Consider the following 20,907-nt stretch of genomic DNA (forward strand, 5'->3'; position numbering starts at 1 on the left):
TCATAACCACAGTGTCCCATGGCAATGACTAACTACAGTTATTAGGGGTTCATTTCTTCTCTTCAGCCAGTGCATTTAGTGCAATTCTTGAAGAAAATGCAATTTCACCTGAAGCGGGAAAAGATAAACTAAGATACGAGACATGGAATCATGAAGAAGAACGCTAAACAGCTAGAATCCCATGAGATGCAAAGTATATGATGAGTGAGATAAAGACCACTATAAAGGAAGGAGGTAGAGCAGAACTAAGACAAACCTGGTCTATTTCAAACTTTGTATCATCTTCCTGAGAGGAAATGTCAGAAGAGACACCTCAAAAAACCTCTGTATTACATAATTGGTCTAAATATGCTTCACAGGAGATGAACACTCCTCAAAGTGAATAGGCTTTGTCACAGTTTATAATCTGCTTTTGTAACTACAGCTCTGCCTCTGCTGATGTTCAACAGAGTAGGGAGATGAATCACATCAGATGTGCAATTGTCTACAATAACATATCGTCCTTTTTTATAACAAGTGCTTCATGAAATACTCAACAAAAGGGTTCTTTTTTTCCTTTTCCTTTGTGAGGAAAGAAAAATTGAAAGCTATTTTTAATTTCTCATTCAGATATTACTTACGCTCTCCCCCTTTGTGCTTTCAATCTTTATTATCCTGGTAAACACGGTAGAGTAAAGGGATGTAGAACTAAAGTGTTGACTTAGAAGAAAAATGCTCAGCTTGTGAATATGTAATAAGTCCTGCATTGGGGGCTGAGAACATTACATATTTTTTCATATCAAAAATCATAAATTTAACCAACAAGGACCTACTGTATAGCACATGGAACTATACTCAATAACCTACAATGTAATAACCTATAATGGAAGAGAATGTAAAAAAAGAATATATTTATATGTATATGTATAACTGAATCACTTTGCTGTATACCTTAAACTAACATAACATTGTAAATCAACTATATTTCAATTAAATTTTTTTAAAAAATCATAAACTTAGTATTAGGAACCATTTTTAAAAAGCATTGAAAAGCTTAGTTTAGGGTTAGGTAAATAATGTTATTCAAAATAAGTGGGAATTTTCTGTTTTTCCTAATGAGAAATACACATAGATAGTCAATCAGAAATAACCCATTTCAAAATATCTATGACAGGGCTTGAAAGTTTATTGAAAGGTAATCTGATCTCCTATAGCTTTGGCTGCAACCAGCAGGCTACTCTTGATTATTTCTGCACAACAGGAAGCCAATTAGAATTACAGCAATCACTGTCTCATGTCTAACTTACTAAAAATTGGTCATCTGTCTCCAGAAGCAGTCAGGGAAATGTACTGTATGTCTACCAACATCAAAATTTCAGTTTAGAGCTAAGAGTCACAACAGAGATAAAAATGGGATCAAATTCAATTTGTAGAAAGAGAGAGGAGTGTATCAAACTATTGACAATTTGGGAAATTACCAATTATCAGTAATTCGTGTAGCAAAGACACATATTTTCTGAGATTTTTGAAAGACTTTTATCTATTTGTGAGGAAACAATTTGACCATAAGTCCGATTTAAGGAGATTCACACAGTAAATAGAGAGGTATTGTAAAACTTGCTTGTGGTAAGCTATTGTCTCTCCTGCTTGGCTCTAACTCCTAAAGTGTCAGTCACACATTTAATATGGATATCTCCAAGCAGTATCATAAACATTGCCAAGAGGTCAATATGGTACCGCTAAAGACTGAGCTAAGAAGCCTCCATTTTTCTTACCATTTTATCACAGTTATTAGTTTTTCAGGGTAGAGAATGGAGGATGGAGTACAGACAGGACAATGCAGATAAGAAGTTGGGAGCACAAAGAGACATGCCATGGGTCATGCCTGGCCTAAGCAGGGATGATTCTAACCCAGTTGGCATGGGTTGCATGAAAGCACCAGGCAGATTGAAGGGAGGATTTACTAGAGACAAAAAGCTTACTTTGGGGAATTTTTCCTGGATTGGGCCACAACCCTATTGACGGTACCAACAAAATGTTATTGTAAGTTTATTTTATTCACATTTCCAACTTATTTTTGTGAGCAGTATGACAGTTTATAGTATATAAGTAGCATGTATGAAATTTCAGGTAGACTTCTGGCAACTTATTTTAAAGTTTCAAATTGTTCTAAGTTTTTCCTGTACTTGTAAAGTTACTACTGATTCTTGGATAGGAAATGGTTTCCATGTTTTTCCCACTCTTCCTAGAATACACTTCCTTTTCTGTTCTCTTCCTTATTCCTTTGCATCTAGCTCTTTATAAATAACTGTTACTCTTCTTCACAAGCAATCCAGTAACTACAAAAGAAATTTAGGAAAAAATAAATTAGTAATGTGGATATTTATTTTCTCTTCTTGAGGAAGGAAGAGAAAAAAGAAGGGGAAATTAAAGAAAGGTATTGATGTTTTTGAAGGGAAACCGGAAAAAGAAGGAAAATGAAAGCAAATCAGGGAAAGAAGAGAATGAAAGGGAAGACAGGGTGTCAGATTGTCACAGGCATATTCCACTCTTGCCACTTATATCACAATGTTTTTTAAAAACTTCAAGTTTATTCTGGCCAATCAGCTCACTACCTTTTATCCCATCTACAATCCAAATTCAAAAATCACAGTAGCTCTACCAAAGAAATTGTGGTTAAAATAGATTTGCAGTAGGCAGAGTTATAAGCAAGTAGCATTTATTGATATTATAAATTTTTACCAAGAAGTGTTGGCAAATGTCTCTTCCCATGTTCCTTTTTTCAGTTCTAAAGGAAAAGCCAGCAGCAAAACTTCATCATGGTAACTTAAGAGTCATATAAAGGACAGAGGTAGAAACTATCCTTCTTTCCTTACAATTCTAACCTGAGATCCAAGGAAGGGATTGCATTTACATAATGGAAAAGGTCATTTCTTCATGAAAAAAAATCTCTTCTTTCACTTACCATTTCCATTCATTCATTCAACAACAACGTCTCTGCCATCCCCCTTTTCTAATCTCTTCCCTGGATTTCAAGTCGGGAAAGTGAGAAAAAAAAAAAAAAAGATACTTTCCACCTTTGGGCTTTGTATGACTCTAAAATACCACAATCATTTTCCATGATGAAGCGTTGCTATGTTCTTTTCTCTTAGAACTGAAAAATAGGTCTATGGAGGAGACATTTTCCAACACTTCTGGATGAAATTTATAGTAAACTCTGCTTGCCTACAATTCTGTCTGCTGCAAATCTCTACTAACCACAATTTATCCATTTTACCAAGTAGAGGGATGATTGGCATTCATGATTCCTCTCAACTGGTGAAATTCATATGGACCTTCTGGATTATTAGGAAAAGTTTTAAATGATATTTGCTACGTTTTTAGTGTCAACTACTCTATATTGTATTGTAATGCTTTAAAAAATGATCATCAAATGATGATATATAATATTTGATAACTATTAAGTTTAACCAACCTGAACTCCTTTCTCCCTCACTCTGATTAAAAAACAGCAAATTTACTGTACAAAATCCTCACACCCTGATGTAAGGAGTCAGTCTAAAACAGCAGGGGCTAAGAGAAGACAACCACAGCTGTATTTTTCAATAGCCAGGAGATAGCTCAGTTGGATGCATGACTTCAGGTTTTTATATTTTTCAAACTCTGTCCTATTCACAGAAATAAATGGTGCAGTGTAACTGTACTTTCAAAGAGTTGAATATGGATTCAGGAAAGAAGGCTAAATTCATCTGAGTTCCACACTGCTTTTTACTTAGAAAGCTATCTTCTGTTGCCTGAAAAGAAGTGTTATTAATATTCTGTAAAGTCTCATATATACTATTTTCAGCAGTTTACATTTTCATAATGCCACACAGTAGACAAAGTTATGATTTAGACGTATTTACAAAATCACAAATCATGTCTCTGATGCTTTTGTTCAAGATAGGATTTTTCCACCTCTGTGCATTCAGGTACAAAAACTACTATTTGATTCATTTCCAAAGATGAAAAATAAAAGTGAAGCATATAATTTTAATAATAGTTTATGGAATTTTTTCAAAAGGAGGAAACTCACAAAAAAACTAAAAACTAATCTTTCCTATATTTTAAGCAACACGGAGTAATTAGATAGTTCGTTTTGCTAGCTTAAGATCGCATAACCACTTTTATCCTGTATTGGTTGGATGCGTAGGCTTTAAAAGGTTGGAATCGGGTTAGAGCAGATGTGTGCTATATTTTACTGAACCTTAAAAGTTACAAATGTGGTGTATCCATCTGTGAGTTCTCTCAATACTGTAAGAGGTTGAATCTTCTGTGATTTCAACAAAAATTTTTTCTGAAATTATTGTTAATTATTTAAAGCTACCAAACATGTATCTAGGACACAGGATATATATCTCTCCACCCTAAACACACACACACAGACTTATTAGTGATTCCATAAGCAAAAATGCTTAGAAAGACAATGTTATACCAGTATCTTTAAACAAACGAAAATTTCTGTCTCAGTTCATCTTTCATCCACTAATTACATCCTCTATGTAAATTACTTTGAGACTCTAAAAGTATAACTCATATAATTAATAAATACATGGTGGTACGTTGTTCTTACCACTATGCAAATGTAACCGCTATACAATAACTTTGCATACTGAAATAATGTGACTGATAAAATGGGCCCAATAACTTCGATCAGATTTATTTCTTTTGAAAGTATTTGCACACTTAGTTATGCCATTGGTTAGTCATTGCAAAATATTAAACTTATTTCAGACAAACATGACAACATAGAAGGGCAATTTCCTCAAAACACTTAATTTTTTGCTTTTACGGAGAACAAATTCAATTTCTCCACAAGTCAACACACTGATATGCTTTCCATAAAATCACTGAAAGTATCTTTATTATGACTAAAATGATCTGATGTGTTATTTAAGTAGTGGAATCTGAATTAAGGTTAAAGCGTCTGCTTGTGGAGCCAGATGTTAGAAGTCAACTATTCTTCCTTGGTTATTTCCTTGAATAGCTTTCACAATGCATTTTAACCACCAGGTGAATCTGTGGAAGTGGTATACTAATTCTAACCTCTTTCCAGCTACAGTGGAAGAAATAACCACTGGATTGTAATAGCTTGTAAAATTTAGCATATTTTATACTTTATCATCTCTAACATATGTATTGCAAATTGAAGGTAAATAAACTATGAAGGTGTAATTAACACTCAATAATTTGATTCATTAATGATTTTATTAGATATGAAACAAATGAGAACACTTGCATTGATCATAATCAAACTATAACCGTTAAAGAAAAATAGTCAAAACTGCAGCTTTATTTAATGACAATTTTAAATGTCATCTGTCATTGCTGCTACTACCCTTATATCAAAGAAGTGTTTTAGACTAATGTGTTTTAGATCCTTGACTATGACTCAATTCCTTTAAAAATATGTTAAAACAAGCTATGATTTAAGAAAGCTTAAATAAATGATAAACTTCCCTAGGAAATATTTATTAGATGAGATGATAGTTTTATGAAACTTTTCATATAAAGAATTATGATATCTATTAATTAGTTAAAAGAAAAATTTTAAAAAGTATATTGGCTTCTGTGTATTAAATTATAATCTTTCACTAGATTATCCCTCCAATTACCGAGTCTACAGAGTGTAAAACATAGGTGTATTTTTTAGCTGAATTTAACTATATGGTATTTATGTATATGTGATCATCCTCACAAATTTCTTTTCCTTTTTGTTCTAATTCAATAGTACTCAGCTCTTAATTCGCTAAAATCTATTAAAATAAGATTTACATCTTCCATTTTAAGTATATTTGTTCATACTCATTAGTACATAAGTGCTTATTTATAAGTGAAAGCTGAAATAAATCGGGCTGTAGTTTAAAACATGAAAATGCAGTTTTTTAACTTCCTAATGCTTCAGAAGCTATGTTTCAGCCCTTGTTATACCAACTTGGAAAAACAGAGCCTGATTTCCAAAAACTTTAACAAACACTTTTAAACAACTTTAATAGACATTTCACTTTGGTGTCACATACTGCGTTCATTGAGAAGATAGCAAATATATGATTCTTTATGAGATTTTAAGTATATAGACTGAAATCCAGATAAAAACTTCACTGTAATCATTAATAATATAGATGTAATAGTAACAATTTGTATTTTAATATAAAATTTAATTATGTAAATAAAAAACCAGCGGCAGTGGTTGATGGCGAGGGAGGACCAGGGTCTGTTGCCGGGTAGAAGGGAAATCAAACAAGCAAACAAACAAAAAACAGAAAAAAAACCCAAACGCAGTAATACACTTTGAAAGAATTTCAGTAACTAGATCTGAGTTATGCAGCAGATAAGGAGCACCTATAAAAATTGAACCAAGTTAAGATTAAGTAGTAACTCTATTTGATAGTTTTAGTACTAAATTCCCTAAAAGACAAATTACATATAGTCTAAATTAAGAGAAATATTTTCAGTGTTTTAGTTGATGATTCAAAGTTCTTAAATAAATAGAAATTATAGTGGGATCAAATGCAGAGTGGTTACCTTTCAATATAGCATCCATTAATTTCTCTTTTACATTATAGAAATATTGATCAACTGATAGTTTATCAAATTAAGAAAATATGTTCATACTTATGATACTCTCTTAAAAACATTTTGAAATGCAGACTGGAATTGTTTCCTGGGGTAATACGAAACCTGGTATATGCTTTTGAAAGAATCACATTAAGATTTAAAAAGGATCAACTTAAAAAAATAAACCAAAGAGCTGTTTAATGTATTTCCTATGATTTTTATTTTTCTACCCTCACAATAAAATTTAGCCAGTGTAAATACCATAGCATGTGCAAAGAAATGACAGCCTTCCTTGATTACTGGTAAAAATAAATACTTTTTAAGGCTGGAATTTATCTATACAGCTTTAGAAAAATAACTAACTCAAAATTTCTAGCGACCTCACTATCTCCCAGTGACTAAGCAGATCCTTTCATAAGGTAGAATAAGAGCCCACTGACTACTATCCCAGACCTGTCATAACAGAGCTAAAATTCCCAAAAGTAGCCATTAATTTTTGACTTTGCAATCGCCCTGTCAAAAAGGAAAGTGCAATTCTAAGAGTAGTAATACTTTAAATCCAATAGCACAGACTTATTTTAGTAGAATTAGCTAGCTGTCTGTTTACTGTGTAGAAAATAAACCCTGAAGGAACAAGATATTGGGTAATAACATGTTGATGTAGGAAAATTTAAAGAAAGGGGGGTGGCAGAGAGAACAATTTTACAATCCAGGATATTGTCCAAATAGTGTTAGATCATTGGGGACATACAACACAATTATCTGTGCTGCTGGATGATTGAATGAGGACATTGGAGAGACAGAGAATGCAGATGGTGGAAATTGAAAGGCATGTATATTGGGACAAGTAAAACAGAATCAGTATTTTCACATTTTATTTTTTACTGATACTCAATTACAAAAACAAGCTACTAGTTTGGTATCCGCTGTTTTAAAGTCATGTAAATACAGTGCATTGAATCATGCTAACATTACCACTAATAATAATGATAATGGCTAAACTTTGCATAGTGCGTCTATATACCAGGCATGGTTAAGATTAATTTTAGATACATAAAGTTATTTAATATACACTTAGCAAATCCTTACAACAACTCAATGAAGTATGATTATTATCTTCATTTTACTACCTTGAAAATGACCTTATTTGATCACTTAATATGATTTCATGTTTGTATATGTGAGATCTTTCGAAGGGGACCAATATCTGTAGATTATAACCCCCTTCTTGTTATATTTTCAGATTTCCAGTAGTTGCTACTTTTTCTTTCTGAAATCTTTAAATAGCAGTAAGAAGGGAACTAAATTCTCTAATAGAGAATCTACAGAATTGGAAACTAGTAAGATCATTTAGGAGAACATACCTTTTTGTAAGTATCAATTTGAAAGTACAGAAGTCCATTTAATTTAGAATGAGATAACTGTCCTCTTTTAAGGAGTCCACTGTCACTATATCCATTTGCTTTTCCTTTATTATTTATTTATATATTCTTTTACTTTCTGAATTGCATTTAAAGCATTAAGAGAAACAATGCCTAACATTCCACTCTATTTTTCAAAATGTCAAGTGGACTTTTGGCTAACCATCAGTACCCCTCAATTAAGGGCTAATTCTGAATCTTCTGAGAATGCTGGAATATTTTTGTGCACCAACAATAAAGAATTTTTTTCTAAGCTCATTAATGAAAGCAAAGCAGAAACCACTGAGGAATGATAAAGCAGTTTTGAAAAAAAAAAAAACTTTTCTAATAAATATTCCATATATATGAATAGAAAAATATACAATTTAGGTCAATATATTTCCTTGTTTTCAATTTTAGTTCTCTGACAAAACTCAAACTTAAAGCATAAAGATACATTATTACATACATAAACTTACTGCTTTTCTTAAAATATGCTGCTATCAGAAAATCCATACTGTATAATAACGTGGGACCAGTACCATAGACTTTACTAGCATATCTGTATCTCATTGCATACTGATATCCTAATAATAATAATAATAATAATAATAATAATAATAATAATAATAAAACAACTAGGCACTGAACAAATGTCATCTTTCATCACAGTAAAAAAATCTGTGCTTGTGTCTTCCTTGAAATAGCAGTATAGGTTGCTTGTATGCAATATGCAGTTATTTGGAGTGAGAAAGCAGAAAAGCAAAAAAGCAAAGAGAAGTGCCTTTAGTGTCTATGGGCCTCCACATACCACAGTTCGCTAGCTACCCAAATTGTTTTCAGGCAGTTTGGCATATCTCATCAAGTCCTTCAGATTAAATTTGAAATGCAGTCCCAGATGTGAAAAGACAGTATTTTATGTACTAAACCCCAGAGTTCCAGCTTGTTTTTACAAAAATTTATGCAAAAAGCCATTGAAAGTTGACACCAGATTATCCCCCAAATAAAATCTCTACATTGCATTAGAATAGATCCTGATCAAACATAAAAATAAACTGTATGTTTTAGGCAGCAGAAATATTCTTGTGCACGAACAATTTTAGCTTCCTTCAGAGCTTCCGAAAAAAGTGGCCCTACTTCTCAGCAAAAATTTTTCTTATCCTGTGTTTGCTGGCAGTTATTAAGTGTACCTCTCAAGAAAAGGCTGAGTAATATCACTTTCTCCCATTCTTAGAATTATCTTAAATCATGGACATTCATGGTGGATGAAAATACTGTTGTTCAATGTTTTTTATTCTGGGGAGGTGTAAGAGAATACACTTTACAGCAGGTATCAGCATAACTTTTTCTTTTTGTGTTAAATTATAATTGCTTTAAAAGCACATAGTAATTTACAATGTCTAATAGTTTGATTCAGTCTTACACATATTCTATTCCATACATGCTGGCATTGTATGGCATTGACATTTTTTCTTTCTAAAAATACAAGCTAGAAGCACAACCTTGGGGCTTCCCTGGTGGCACAGTGGTTAAGAACCCACCTGCCAGTGCAGGGGACACAGGTTCGAGCCCTGGTCCGGGAAGATTCCACATGCCACAGAGCAACTAAGCCCGTGCGCCACAACTACTGAGCCCATATGCCACAACTACTGAAGCCCGCACACCTAGAGCTCATGCTCCACAACAAGAGAAGCCACTGCAATGAGAAACCCACGCACCGCAATGAAGAGTAGCCCCTGCTCGCCACAACTAGAAAAAGCCTGCACAGAGCAACAAAGACCCAATGTAACCAAAAATAAATAATAAATAAATAAATTAAAAAAATTAAAATGAAGCACAACCTTAGAGCTAACAGGAATAAATATGAGCCATTATAATAATTAGTACTAATCTAACTTTCTCCCAAGTATAGTAAAAGATAACAAGAAAATTTTATATTGGTCACTAAATTTACATAAATAGATTGATTTATGTTACTAATAATTTGCTAAGTTGACTATCAGTAGAACTCTAAATAGAATTCACATGTCTTAATTTGAATTTTATTAGGAAAAAGTTAACTACAAGAATCAGTTTAAAATGGTAATTTCAGTCAGTTTGTGCTTGGAGAGAGAGTCTGAAAATTTGAATCCACTAAAAGAAACATGGGTAATTTAGTCAACTAATAAAAAAGGTAACTTGCCTAAAATGATAAATTTTAAATCAGTTGATGAACACTGTATAATATTTATTTTTAAGAAAGAAAATACACTAAAATAAAAGAAATATATCTTCCATCATTCCATACTCCATGTAAAAGGAAAAATTTAATCTAAAGAGTCCAAAATATATACCTCAAATAAAATAATTTATATGAAGCTGTATAACTAATGAGAGGTTAATTAATGAAATAAATATGCTTAGAACCACAGGTTATATTACATGATGATATAACATTTTATATGGGCATATGTGCAAAACTGTTCATTAGATCATGAAAAGGGCCAACATCTTTGTATTAGAAAAGGTGATTTGTGGAACTAAGAATGGAATCGTGTGGGAAGAAAATAAGGCATCAAAAACCTAAACATAGTTGTAAACAGCAAAAATAAAATGAAATAAAATCATATTAAATCACTGCCTCATCAATGTTGGCCATGACATGAAAACTGGACTAAAAGAAAATCTTCAATTCTGACTGGGAAAAAGTATCTGAAGTTCAGTGCATTCTGCTTTAATCATGCTGCAGCACTGTCCACTCATGGTTAGGGGATGAAAGTAACAATAATAAAGGTAGACAATTTCAATAGAAATTGTAAAGAAATCCTTGTTTACATAGTTTTTCTTGTCATTAGGGAGAACAGGGGCAAGAAAATTAATAATTGTCTCCCATACCTCCGAATGCAGCATAACTTGGTTAATCTATTCAGTTTTAAATACCTGCTTTTATATGGAGGTAAGAATTGCCATAGTGTTGCTAAAACAATTAATCCCAATTGGAATTATCATGTAGTGAGCTGGGGATATAGATTGTCTTATTTAGTTTAATTTTTAGCTCAAGAGATCTGGCTCTACTGTCATACTGAGTCTTCAAATCCCAGCTTCACACACATCCTGGCATATGGTATGTGCTCCACAAATTTGGGCAATGGTAGACCTATAGATAGATAAATATTTTTATAAATTTTGGTCTTCTTTTCCTAATATCAAGAGACTGATTTTATGTGTCTTTTCCAATGTTGCGCAACAGATTCACAATTTCAGCATTACAGAAAATAGTACTCATAATTTTCCAATAATGAAAAATCTCTTAACAGTCTACCCATGCCTTCCCATTAGAAATAGTGGAACTAATATAAAAATCCATGTATAATTTTACACTCAGGCCTCTGTATCCGAGGTTCCAAATCCTCGGATTCAACCAACCACAGATCATGTAGTACTGTATTATGTGTGTATTGAAAATAATCTCCATGTAATTGGGCCCACACAGTTCAGATAAGTTCAATTAAGAACAAGTGAATTATGGATATTGACATTATAACTATACCATGTTTTCAACTCATCTGCAATGAGGATTGTGTGTTCAAAGGTCAACTGTACTACTGAGCCATGTCCTCTTTCCGTCCTTATTATTACTAAATTCCATGACATTAAAATTCTATACCTTTTCCAAAAATTGAACTGGGATATTACTTTTGTAAGACATTAAATATGTGAAGCTTAACAGCCTCTGAATTTTATAATTTTTATTCATTTTTGAATATAAGCACTATCAGATTTCAAGTTCAAGAGCTAAAATAAAATTTAAATTTAATAATCCATTAGATATTGTTCAGGCAATCATTTGCTGGAAAGCTCTCATGGAATGGAATGACAACTCCATAAACATGATTGTAGAACTGCTGGTATTCTCCCATTTCCCTTTACCCTCCTTCTTCTCCTTGTTTTCCTTCTTCTCTTCCCTCCCCTGCTGTTCCCTCTTCTTTCTCGTTGTCCTCCTCTAACTCTTCCCTTTCTTCTTCTTTCTTCTCAGAGAAATTCAGGTCCAAAAATTTTAAACAACTTGACTAATGTCTATATATCTGAATGTAAATGTCACAACCTAACAAGTAGTTCAGTTCCTGCCATACAGTGGGACTTCCATAAATGTTTGTTAAATGAATGAATGAATTTGAGTCCCCTTAGCATACATGATAATATGTATTTTAGACATATCATTTAGCAGGCTCGTTCTTACTTGCTACCAGTTTAGTCTAAGAAGAATATGAGGCCATGATACAGGGTCCAGATGAGTTAAAAATATGGGATAGGTCAATAGCCATAATTCACATGTTCTTAATTTGGACTCTTGCTGTTTGAAGGAAAAGCCATGTGACAACGGAGTCAGAAAACCCAATCAACAGAGGTTATAATTCTATGCCTCATAATTTCAGACATTTAAGATTAATTGATGTTAATTTTCCCTATAAATTGTATATCACTCAATCATATTGATATATATTTTGTTTCAAATTGACTATTTACCTTTTTTAATCATCTTGCCAGATCCAACTTTGCAACTTTTACTGTCACTGCTTAAGTTTGCTTTTATTATTATTTTTTTAAATTTTTATTTATTTTATTTATTTTTTTGCGGTATGCAAAAATATGTAATATTTTTGTATGTATGTAAATGGATATTACTTTCAATAATTACAAACTTATCTTTTTCAGTCACTATTAAATTGTCATTTCAAAATGTTACAATTACATTCAAATCATGTCTGCTTTTAGTTTAGATACTTTCTAGCAGACAAATGTGAAAATCTAGGCTATTATTAGTCTCAAAACCAGTATATATACATACATCTATAGCTATAGTATCTAAAGTCACAGTTGACCATGGTAAGTCATCTAAATTTGGGAATTCGGTATGCTTTTAGGAATTATTTTATTTCTGTTCAATTACTATAAATCATTTCAATGTCTTTTTTTTTTTTTTTTTTTTGGTAAATCTTTTTTTTGTGGTACATGGGCCTCTCACTGTTGTGGCCTCTCCCGCTGTGGAGCACAGGGGGCCTCTCACTGTAGTGGCCTCTCCCGCTGTGGAGCACAGGCTCCGGACGTGCAGGCCCAGCAGCCATGGCTCACGGGCCCAGCCACTCTGTGGCATGTGGGATCCTCCCGAATCGGGGCACGAACCTGCGTCCCCTGAATCGGCAGGCAGACTCTCAACCACTGCGCCACCAGGGAAGCCCTAAATGTCTTTTATTGCCACTTTGTTTGACATGAAATAACTTATATAAAAAAATATATATCCCAATGTAAAAAGCTAGGTAGAAATCCAATACATTGAATTCTAACCAGAAATTTTGTGTATTGTCATAAGCTGATTTTTCTACTTAGGAAAAAAGACTTCTTAGGAAGAGAACCACACTTGCTTTAATAGAGTAAAACATAACTTAAGACAGATCTATAATATCTTAGGATGGAGCATTCCCAATGGGTTAATAATTCCCAACTAATAAATTATTCTATACACATGAGTTTCCTTCCTGTTGACTTGAGGAAATATGGGTTAACTTGTGTCCTAAAAGGTGTTCAATGAACTAAGTTGTGACAGTTTTTCAACGGCCAATGTCTGAATTGTGTTTTTTATGTGAGAAAATGCTGAATCTACTCTTGAGCACTTTCTCAATATAGTTAAGATCCCCACTTGAAAAGCTGCATAGTCCTTGTCAAGTTACACACCTCCAAAGGAGAGAGTTAACGTTGGAGTTGAATAATATTCAGATCTGAATAATATTCTTTCTTTCCAAACTTCTAATGTCTTAAGCCACAAGTCCTCAAATTTCAATGAATGCTTAGTGTAAGACCATATATTTTCTTAACAAAAGTTGTCACGTATTTTAAACAAAACAAGGCGAGGTAATTCCAAATAGTGATGGTAGCAGCATGGAATTAGAAAGCAATGATAGGATGTTATGCCTATGACACCATAGATTCCATATATTGAGAATATTTTTATCTATAGTGAAAGCATATGATAAAATAAACTTAACCAAAAGCACATAGAATATAAAAGAAAATTACATTGTTTGCTTTCTCTTGATAGTGCTGATGAGGAAGACTTTCACTAAATATTAACTTAAATATGGTTAGTGCTTGGTATAAAGTGTCCCAGTGAGGCTGAATTTCTGATGTTTTATATTAAAATACCAACAGAGACCCTGAAATAGCAATAATACACTCTGCTAGAAAAAGTATTAATAATAGAGTGTTGTAACAACTCAATGCACAGTGAATACATCTCTCAGAAATATTGTTATGTGTCACATAAACAAGTTTTATACATTGAGTAGTATATGCTAGGCAGATAATGACACTTATTTTACAAGGTTCTATATCTAAGAAATTATCTAATCCTCTAATACACTGCCAAGAATACATCAAGGATTTGTGGGGTGCCATTCATATTTAAACAGATTTCTTGATAACAGCCACTTGAATAATGAATGCAGAGTGAAAGATCAAGGCTTCACAATTCACACTCTTTAGTAAGAGCAATATAAACTTGTTTTGTTTTGCACATTTTGTAAATAGGTCAAAGAGTACTCATACATATCATCAGTTTACAGAACTTTATTTCATGTGTGCCCTGTGTTCTCTTGCCATCCAGTTCTTATGTACTTTATTTGTTACCATTGTCTTTAATTACCCTCAGAATTCATTTGAGCTCCATTTTTAGTTGGCTACCTACTACCCTGATCATTTTCCTGCAATCTTTCCTGTTTGACAAAGCTTTTGTTTATCCAGCAGCACTACAATATAATCACAGAAAGAATGGAAAGTTTATTCAGTTATTACATGTTTATAGATTTCAAATGAGTATTTTAATATACTGTTACCTTGGCTTGGGAGAGTGTCAAGAAGCAATGCTATTTCAATATTTCATTCAATAACAACATAATATGGGAAATTATACATATTGTGGTTGTTATTTGGATCAACATAAATAAATGGGCACATTACTATCCTTACTCAACACGTAGACTTGAAATCTAGTATGTATAATCATCATAGCATCTTTTAAACATTACTAAATTGTAAGATTGGGAAAACACTCTAACTGGGTTCTATTAACCAAGGATTGAATAAACCTATTGAAAGCACGAGCTGCCTTTTTGGAAGGTTTTATATCGTTACAATCACACATGCATATATTCAGTAGGATTGATTAACCTCATTGGCAAATATGTTACTGGTCATTGCTTGTCTTTTCTGTGGGTACTGGTCCTATATTGGCATGCAAACTATATTTTACATCAATAAAATTAGGGCACAATTTTAATAACATTCATGAAAAGACCGATCAATCCAATTTTTTTTCCTCAATGAAACTTAGGATTTTATATAAAGGATTTGCCACAGAAACAAATAAAATTTGCTAAATCTAAATTAAAGGCAGTAAGAATTGAATAAACTAGTTCTCAAAGTTGGCTCTGTATTTGAAACATGTAGGGAGCTTAAGAAACTACCAATGCCTGGGTCCCACCCCAGAGATGTTGATGTAATTGCTTGGAATGCAAAATGGACATTGCCAGTTTTCAAAAGTCCCTAGGTGATTCTAACACACAACCAGAGTTGAGAAGCACTAGAAAAACTCCCTCCCTACTCAAGAATCACTGTGCAGTGAGCCACATTAGCTGACTGACGATCATAAGGACATTGGGAGAAGCAAATGGACTAATTGAGCATTTGCTATCTATTTGTTTCACAAAGCCCAAAAAAACCCAAAAACCTTACCCACTAGCAACTTTTGTTTACTAAGTTTAAATGCATTGGTTTCTGCCATGAAGTGTGATTTTTTTTTTTTTCCTGCTGCAGGTGGCTTCTTTGCTCAGTCTTGTAATGGGATTTCCTGTTTTGCAATACTCACTGCAATTTTTATGGCTCCAAAGCATAATGTTTTAAATCAATTTAACACCCAGACAACTTTACATAGGCATTACAGAGATGGTATCTTCTCATCAATAAAAATGATACACAGCCTGTTCCGGAGTTACACAACAAACAATTCCCAGCAATCACCTTTATAACAGAATATGAAACAGATCTCAGAGACAGTTCTTCAATGCTAGAGATTTACAGCACTGCATTCACAACTGCTTACTGTGGAAAAGACTGAAGGTCAGTATTTGAGATTTGCTCCACTACACATCTTGCTTTCAAGAAAATAAGGAGGATAATCTGTCATGTAAGTAAAGAGATACACTGTTTGAAGCATTATGCACTTCAAGAGAAAACCCAACTCTTAAATCAATGTTTAAAGTATATTTGGATAACATTAGCTCTCATTCATAAATAATAATACCAGCTGTTAAAGGGTACCTGATAAATACTGTAGGCCAAGAGGAGGCAAATATAATGGGAAGGGGTATGAAATTTAAACAGAATAAAAATACACTGGCATATGTGTCTGATATAAGCTAAAAAGAGACCAAAATATAGGTGCTCAAAAACATAAACAAGAAGCCATTATATTTTAAAGAAAGGTTAGTGAATTTATGGAAGCTCTTACCTCTAAATGAGTAAGCCTGACAGAAAACCTAAGTACAAGTGAGTGGAATTTATTTTTATTCAAGAAAAATATTCTAAATAGGTTATTATAGTAAACTAAGCTTGTTATATAAGGTTGAATTTTTGGTTTACATATCTATTTTCCTTACTATACAAGGGGGTCCTTGAGGTCAAAGAAACTATCTCATTCCTTTAGATATTTTCATTACCAAGTACAGAGTCTGATACATAGAAGGCATTCCATATATGTTTGTTAAACAAAGGACAAATTTTCATTAAATATTTACTAGGTTTCAAGTAGTGTGTTAGGCATAGACTAAAGGAACTTATAAGACATCTTGAAATATTAATTCTTTATATCTCAACATTAGACTGTAAAATTTATGCTTTAGTGTCTCTAAAGCATAAAAGTTAATCCTATAAACTTCTTTTAAGCAATTAAGAAATAATTCAACTAAATGAGGAAGACTAGTTTCACAGGTATCCTCAATAAATGGGCTAGGAAATTGACTAACATATTCATAATTTTTTGGTAAAATAACAACTGATGATTAATTCTCAGAGGCTTCCCTGTGAGTCCCCTCGGAGTTAAGTAGGATACTTGCCTACTTTAAAAATTAAATGCATGAGGAGCAAATGTGTGAGAAGTAAAGGAATACGAGGAAGTATGCCAAAGATAATGTTTCTAATGTAATCATCACAAGATATGAGACTTTAAAATCTCAATTCTTATTTATAAATGTCTCAATATCTGATTCAGCAACCGTTGCTAACTCTACTGAAGAAATATGTGTTCAGAAAAAAACTTCTTAACCTTCCAATATAAATGTTGCTTGGTAGAACAGAGAAGACTCTAAGTCACTACTACCGAGGACTTACACTGCACTCTTAAATCCATATATTTTGTCATAGAAACAGACAAAATATTTGAATCAGTACTCTCATGCATTGCCAAACTTCGTTCACCTCCATGGGTCTAATCTACTCTGCCAATATTTCTGTTCTTCAAAATTCCAACTTTTAAATAACTGAGCAACAGGTCCTTTTCTAAATTTACCAGAATGGTTGAGAATGTTAGAACACCTAAAATCTGTAGAGCTTCTCTCTCTCTCTCTCTTTCTCTCTCTTCCTCTCTCTTTCATGTTACATAGCTAGTGACATTTTATTCCCCTTGCTTCCCTCCTTTTAATTGGAGAAATCTTCTATAAACTTTTGCCTTCTTGGAGGAGTTAATTCTCAAAAAGTCATCACTCCAAGGTCACAGTGATAAGATGGTTCAGACAGGCATTTGAAAACTCAGAAAGGTATATTGAGTGAAAATTCTCTAATGCTGTTATTTTAGTTTATCTCTCAAACACTAATGAAAATTCATTTTGACATTCTAGTCAGGCTCCATTTTCAGGTAATTCTCACACTTGATAAAGCCATCCAGGGCTAACATAGTACTTCTGGCATAGTCTAGACCACCCTTTGGCAAGTTCTTTTTCAAAGACAAAATTTGGTCTCTCAAACTAGAAAAACACTCATATTTAACCTAGCATATAGTTATGACAACATTTTGGTTCCAAACCTCAAAACATGGTGAAGAAACCAAGGCATAAATTCTAGAAAACAAATGTCAGTGAACAGCTGAATAACTGTTTATTTTTAGTGGTGGTGCAGTTTAACCAACAAGGTAATTAAAATTTAACAATATGTGTGACATAGTTTATTTTTTTAATGGTAGAAAACCAAATTTTTCTAGACAGCTAGACTGTTCATATATATGTGAGCAGAACTTAAAACTTTCACATTGAAGGAGGCAAAAATATACAATGTGAAAAATTATCTTCAATAAATGGTGTTGGGAAAACTGGACAGCTACATGTAAAAGAATCAAACTGGGCTACTTTTTCACACCGTATACAAAAATAAACTCAAAATGGATTAAAGGCTTAAATGTAAGACCTGAAACAATAAAAATCCTAGAAGAAAACATTGGCAGTATGGTCTTTGACATAGGTCTTAGCAATATTTTGGGGGGTCTATTTCCTCAGGCAAGGGAAACAAAAGCAAAAATAAACAAATGGGACTACATCAAACTCAAAAGTTTTTGCATAACAAAGGAAACCATCAACAAAACAAAAAAGGCAACCTACAGAATGGGAGAATAAATTTGCAAATGATATAACTGATAAGGGGTTAATATCCAAAATACACAAAGAACTAATACAACTGTCAAGAAAACAAACAGCCTGATTAAAAAATGGACAGAGGAACAGAATAGACATTTTTTCATAGAAGACATACAGATGGTCAAAAGACACATGAAAAGATGCTCAATATCACTAATCATCAGGGAACTTCAAATCAAAACCACAATGAGATACCACCTCACCCCTGTCAGAATGGCTATCATTAAGAGACAACAAATAATGAGTGTTGGTGAGGATGTACAGAAAAGGGAACACTTGTGCACTGTTAGTGGGAATGTAATTGGTACAGCCACTGTGGAAAACAGTATGGAGTTTCCTCACAAAATTAAAGATAGAACTGCCATATGATCCAGCACAAAAACACTAAAACACTATTTCATAAAGATATATACATCCCAATGCTCATTGCAGCATTATTTACAATAGCCAAGATATGGAAGCCAAATAAGAGTCCATCAAATATTATGAAATAATAATAGAATATTACTCAGCCATTAAAAGAAAGCTCATGCCATTTGTGACAACATGGATGAATCAAGAGGATATTTTGCTAAGTTAAATAAATCAGACAGAGAAAGACAACAACTGTATGATCTCACATGCATAATCTAAAAAACAAAAACAGACTTCAGAGAACAAAAAGGCAGTTGGCAGAGGGGAGGAAAGTGGTTGAAAAAGATGAAGGGGATTAAGAGGTAGAAACCTCCAGTTTTAAAATAAATAAGTCATGCAGATGTAATATACAGCATAAAGGATATGGTCGATAATATTGTGATAACTTTATATGGTCACAGATGGTTACTAGACTTATCATGGTGGTAATCATTTCATAATGTATGCAAATGTCAAATCACTATGTAATACACCTGAAACTAACATAATATTGTACATCAACTATATTTCAATTAGAAAAAATTTTTGCATTGAAAGATGACATTCTAGAGCCCAGTTTCTCAGAGAACATCAATTTACTGATTAACCATGTTTAGTTTATGCTATTTTTCTCTGTGACCTTATCAGACATCATCATGCTTCATATTCACTAACTTTTGCTGTCACTGTTAAATTGTGAATTGACACCAAAATGGTCTCTTTTATTGCTAAAATTTATCATAAAATAACTGTATTACCAGAATATTCACGAAGTGATGCTGTCAGCAGTATGTTGTTTTGGCACAGTGGGAAAAGAAAGTGTTGATGAAAAATAAAATAAGACTTGAAAATTGCTTCCAGGACTGTGTAAGTGATACAAAATGTAGAGACAGCTCAGCTTGAAGCTCTTTTAAGGCAGAACTACAACATATGTCATCCTAAATACTTACAGTTTTAACTCCACTTAGTAGCTCCTGTGGCTTCAGAAATGTAAGAAAAAAATCACAACATATTTTGAAATCAATTTTCTTTGAAATTTACAATCTTACCTTTCCTGCCTTTTTTCCCTCGGATTTCCGCTGATTTAGGATAAAGTGGAGGCAAAGGAAGCAAAGGAAAACAAAACAAAACAAAAACAAAAACAAAAATAAGCTCCAATTTGTTATTGCAAATATATTTTTTAAAAAACATGCCAAAATTCCAAGTGCAATAATACACAATTTTGTTTTTCTAATGAAACTATTTTCATCTGTTGCATTCTTCAGTGGTTTCAGGAAAGGGATATAACATTGTAAATCTCATACAGCAATATGTAGAGCCATATAAAAATCTTCAATGGTCATCAAAAAGTCATTAAATCCTTAGCTCACATAGGCATTGGCCAAGAAAAGACATATTTCCAATTAGATATTCCCTTGTTTATTTTCCATCCATTTTAAAATGGATGAGTCTTTATCTCAAGCATGAACACATTTCTTAAAAAAAGAAAAAAACAAAAAAACTAGTTTAGTTAGAGATTCCTGAATTAGGAGTAAACATAAATATCTATACAGCTTTGGATATTCTCTCTAAATATTAATTTTTGTGGGTCTTAGGAGCACCTTAATTCAATTCTGTTCAACTAAATAATTTTTGCAGCCATCCTGGTAAAATCATTTTGCTCATTTTTATTTAAGACTTCTTTTTTCCCCCATTCAACCTCAGGAAATGGGGTAAATTGATTTTGAAAACTCCAGAAGCATTTAGGCCATTTGTTACTTGGATTCATTCTCCTTTGTAGAGGTTGAATACATCACATGATAAAAGGATCACATGTCTAACAT

General features: G+C 32.9%; 1 protein-coding gene across 5 annotated transcripts in view; it reads right to left on the bottom strand.

The window, feature by feature from the left end:
* PCDH11X (protocadherin 11 X-linked) overlaps positions 1-20,907 on the bottom strand; it is a 741,859-nt gene that overhangs the window by 301,432 nt on the left and 419,520 nt on the right. For 3 of the 5 annotated variants that reach the window (XM_007454759.1, XM_007454758.1, XM_007454762.1), the window contains one exon: positions 20,134-20,163. The exons of the other annotated variants lie outside the window; for them this stretch is intronic. In XM_007454759.1, coding sequence (XP_007454821.1) covers positions 20,134-20,163 — 30 coding nt within the window. The remainder of the gene's footprint in view (positions 1-20,133; positions 20,164-20,907) is intronic. 5 annotated transcript variants of the gene reach the window in all.

This window comes from Lipotes vexillifer, unplaced genomic scaffold (assembly GCF_000442215.2).
Source record: "Lipotes vexillifer unplaced genomic scaffold, Lipotes_vexillifer_v1.1 scaffold8, whole genome shotgun sequence".
In the NCBI taxonomy this organism is placed as follows: Eukaryota; Metazoa; Chordata; class Mammalia; order Artiodactyla; family Lipotidae; genus Lipotes; species Lipotes vexillifer.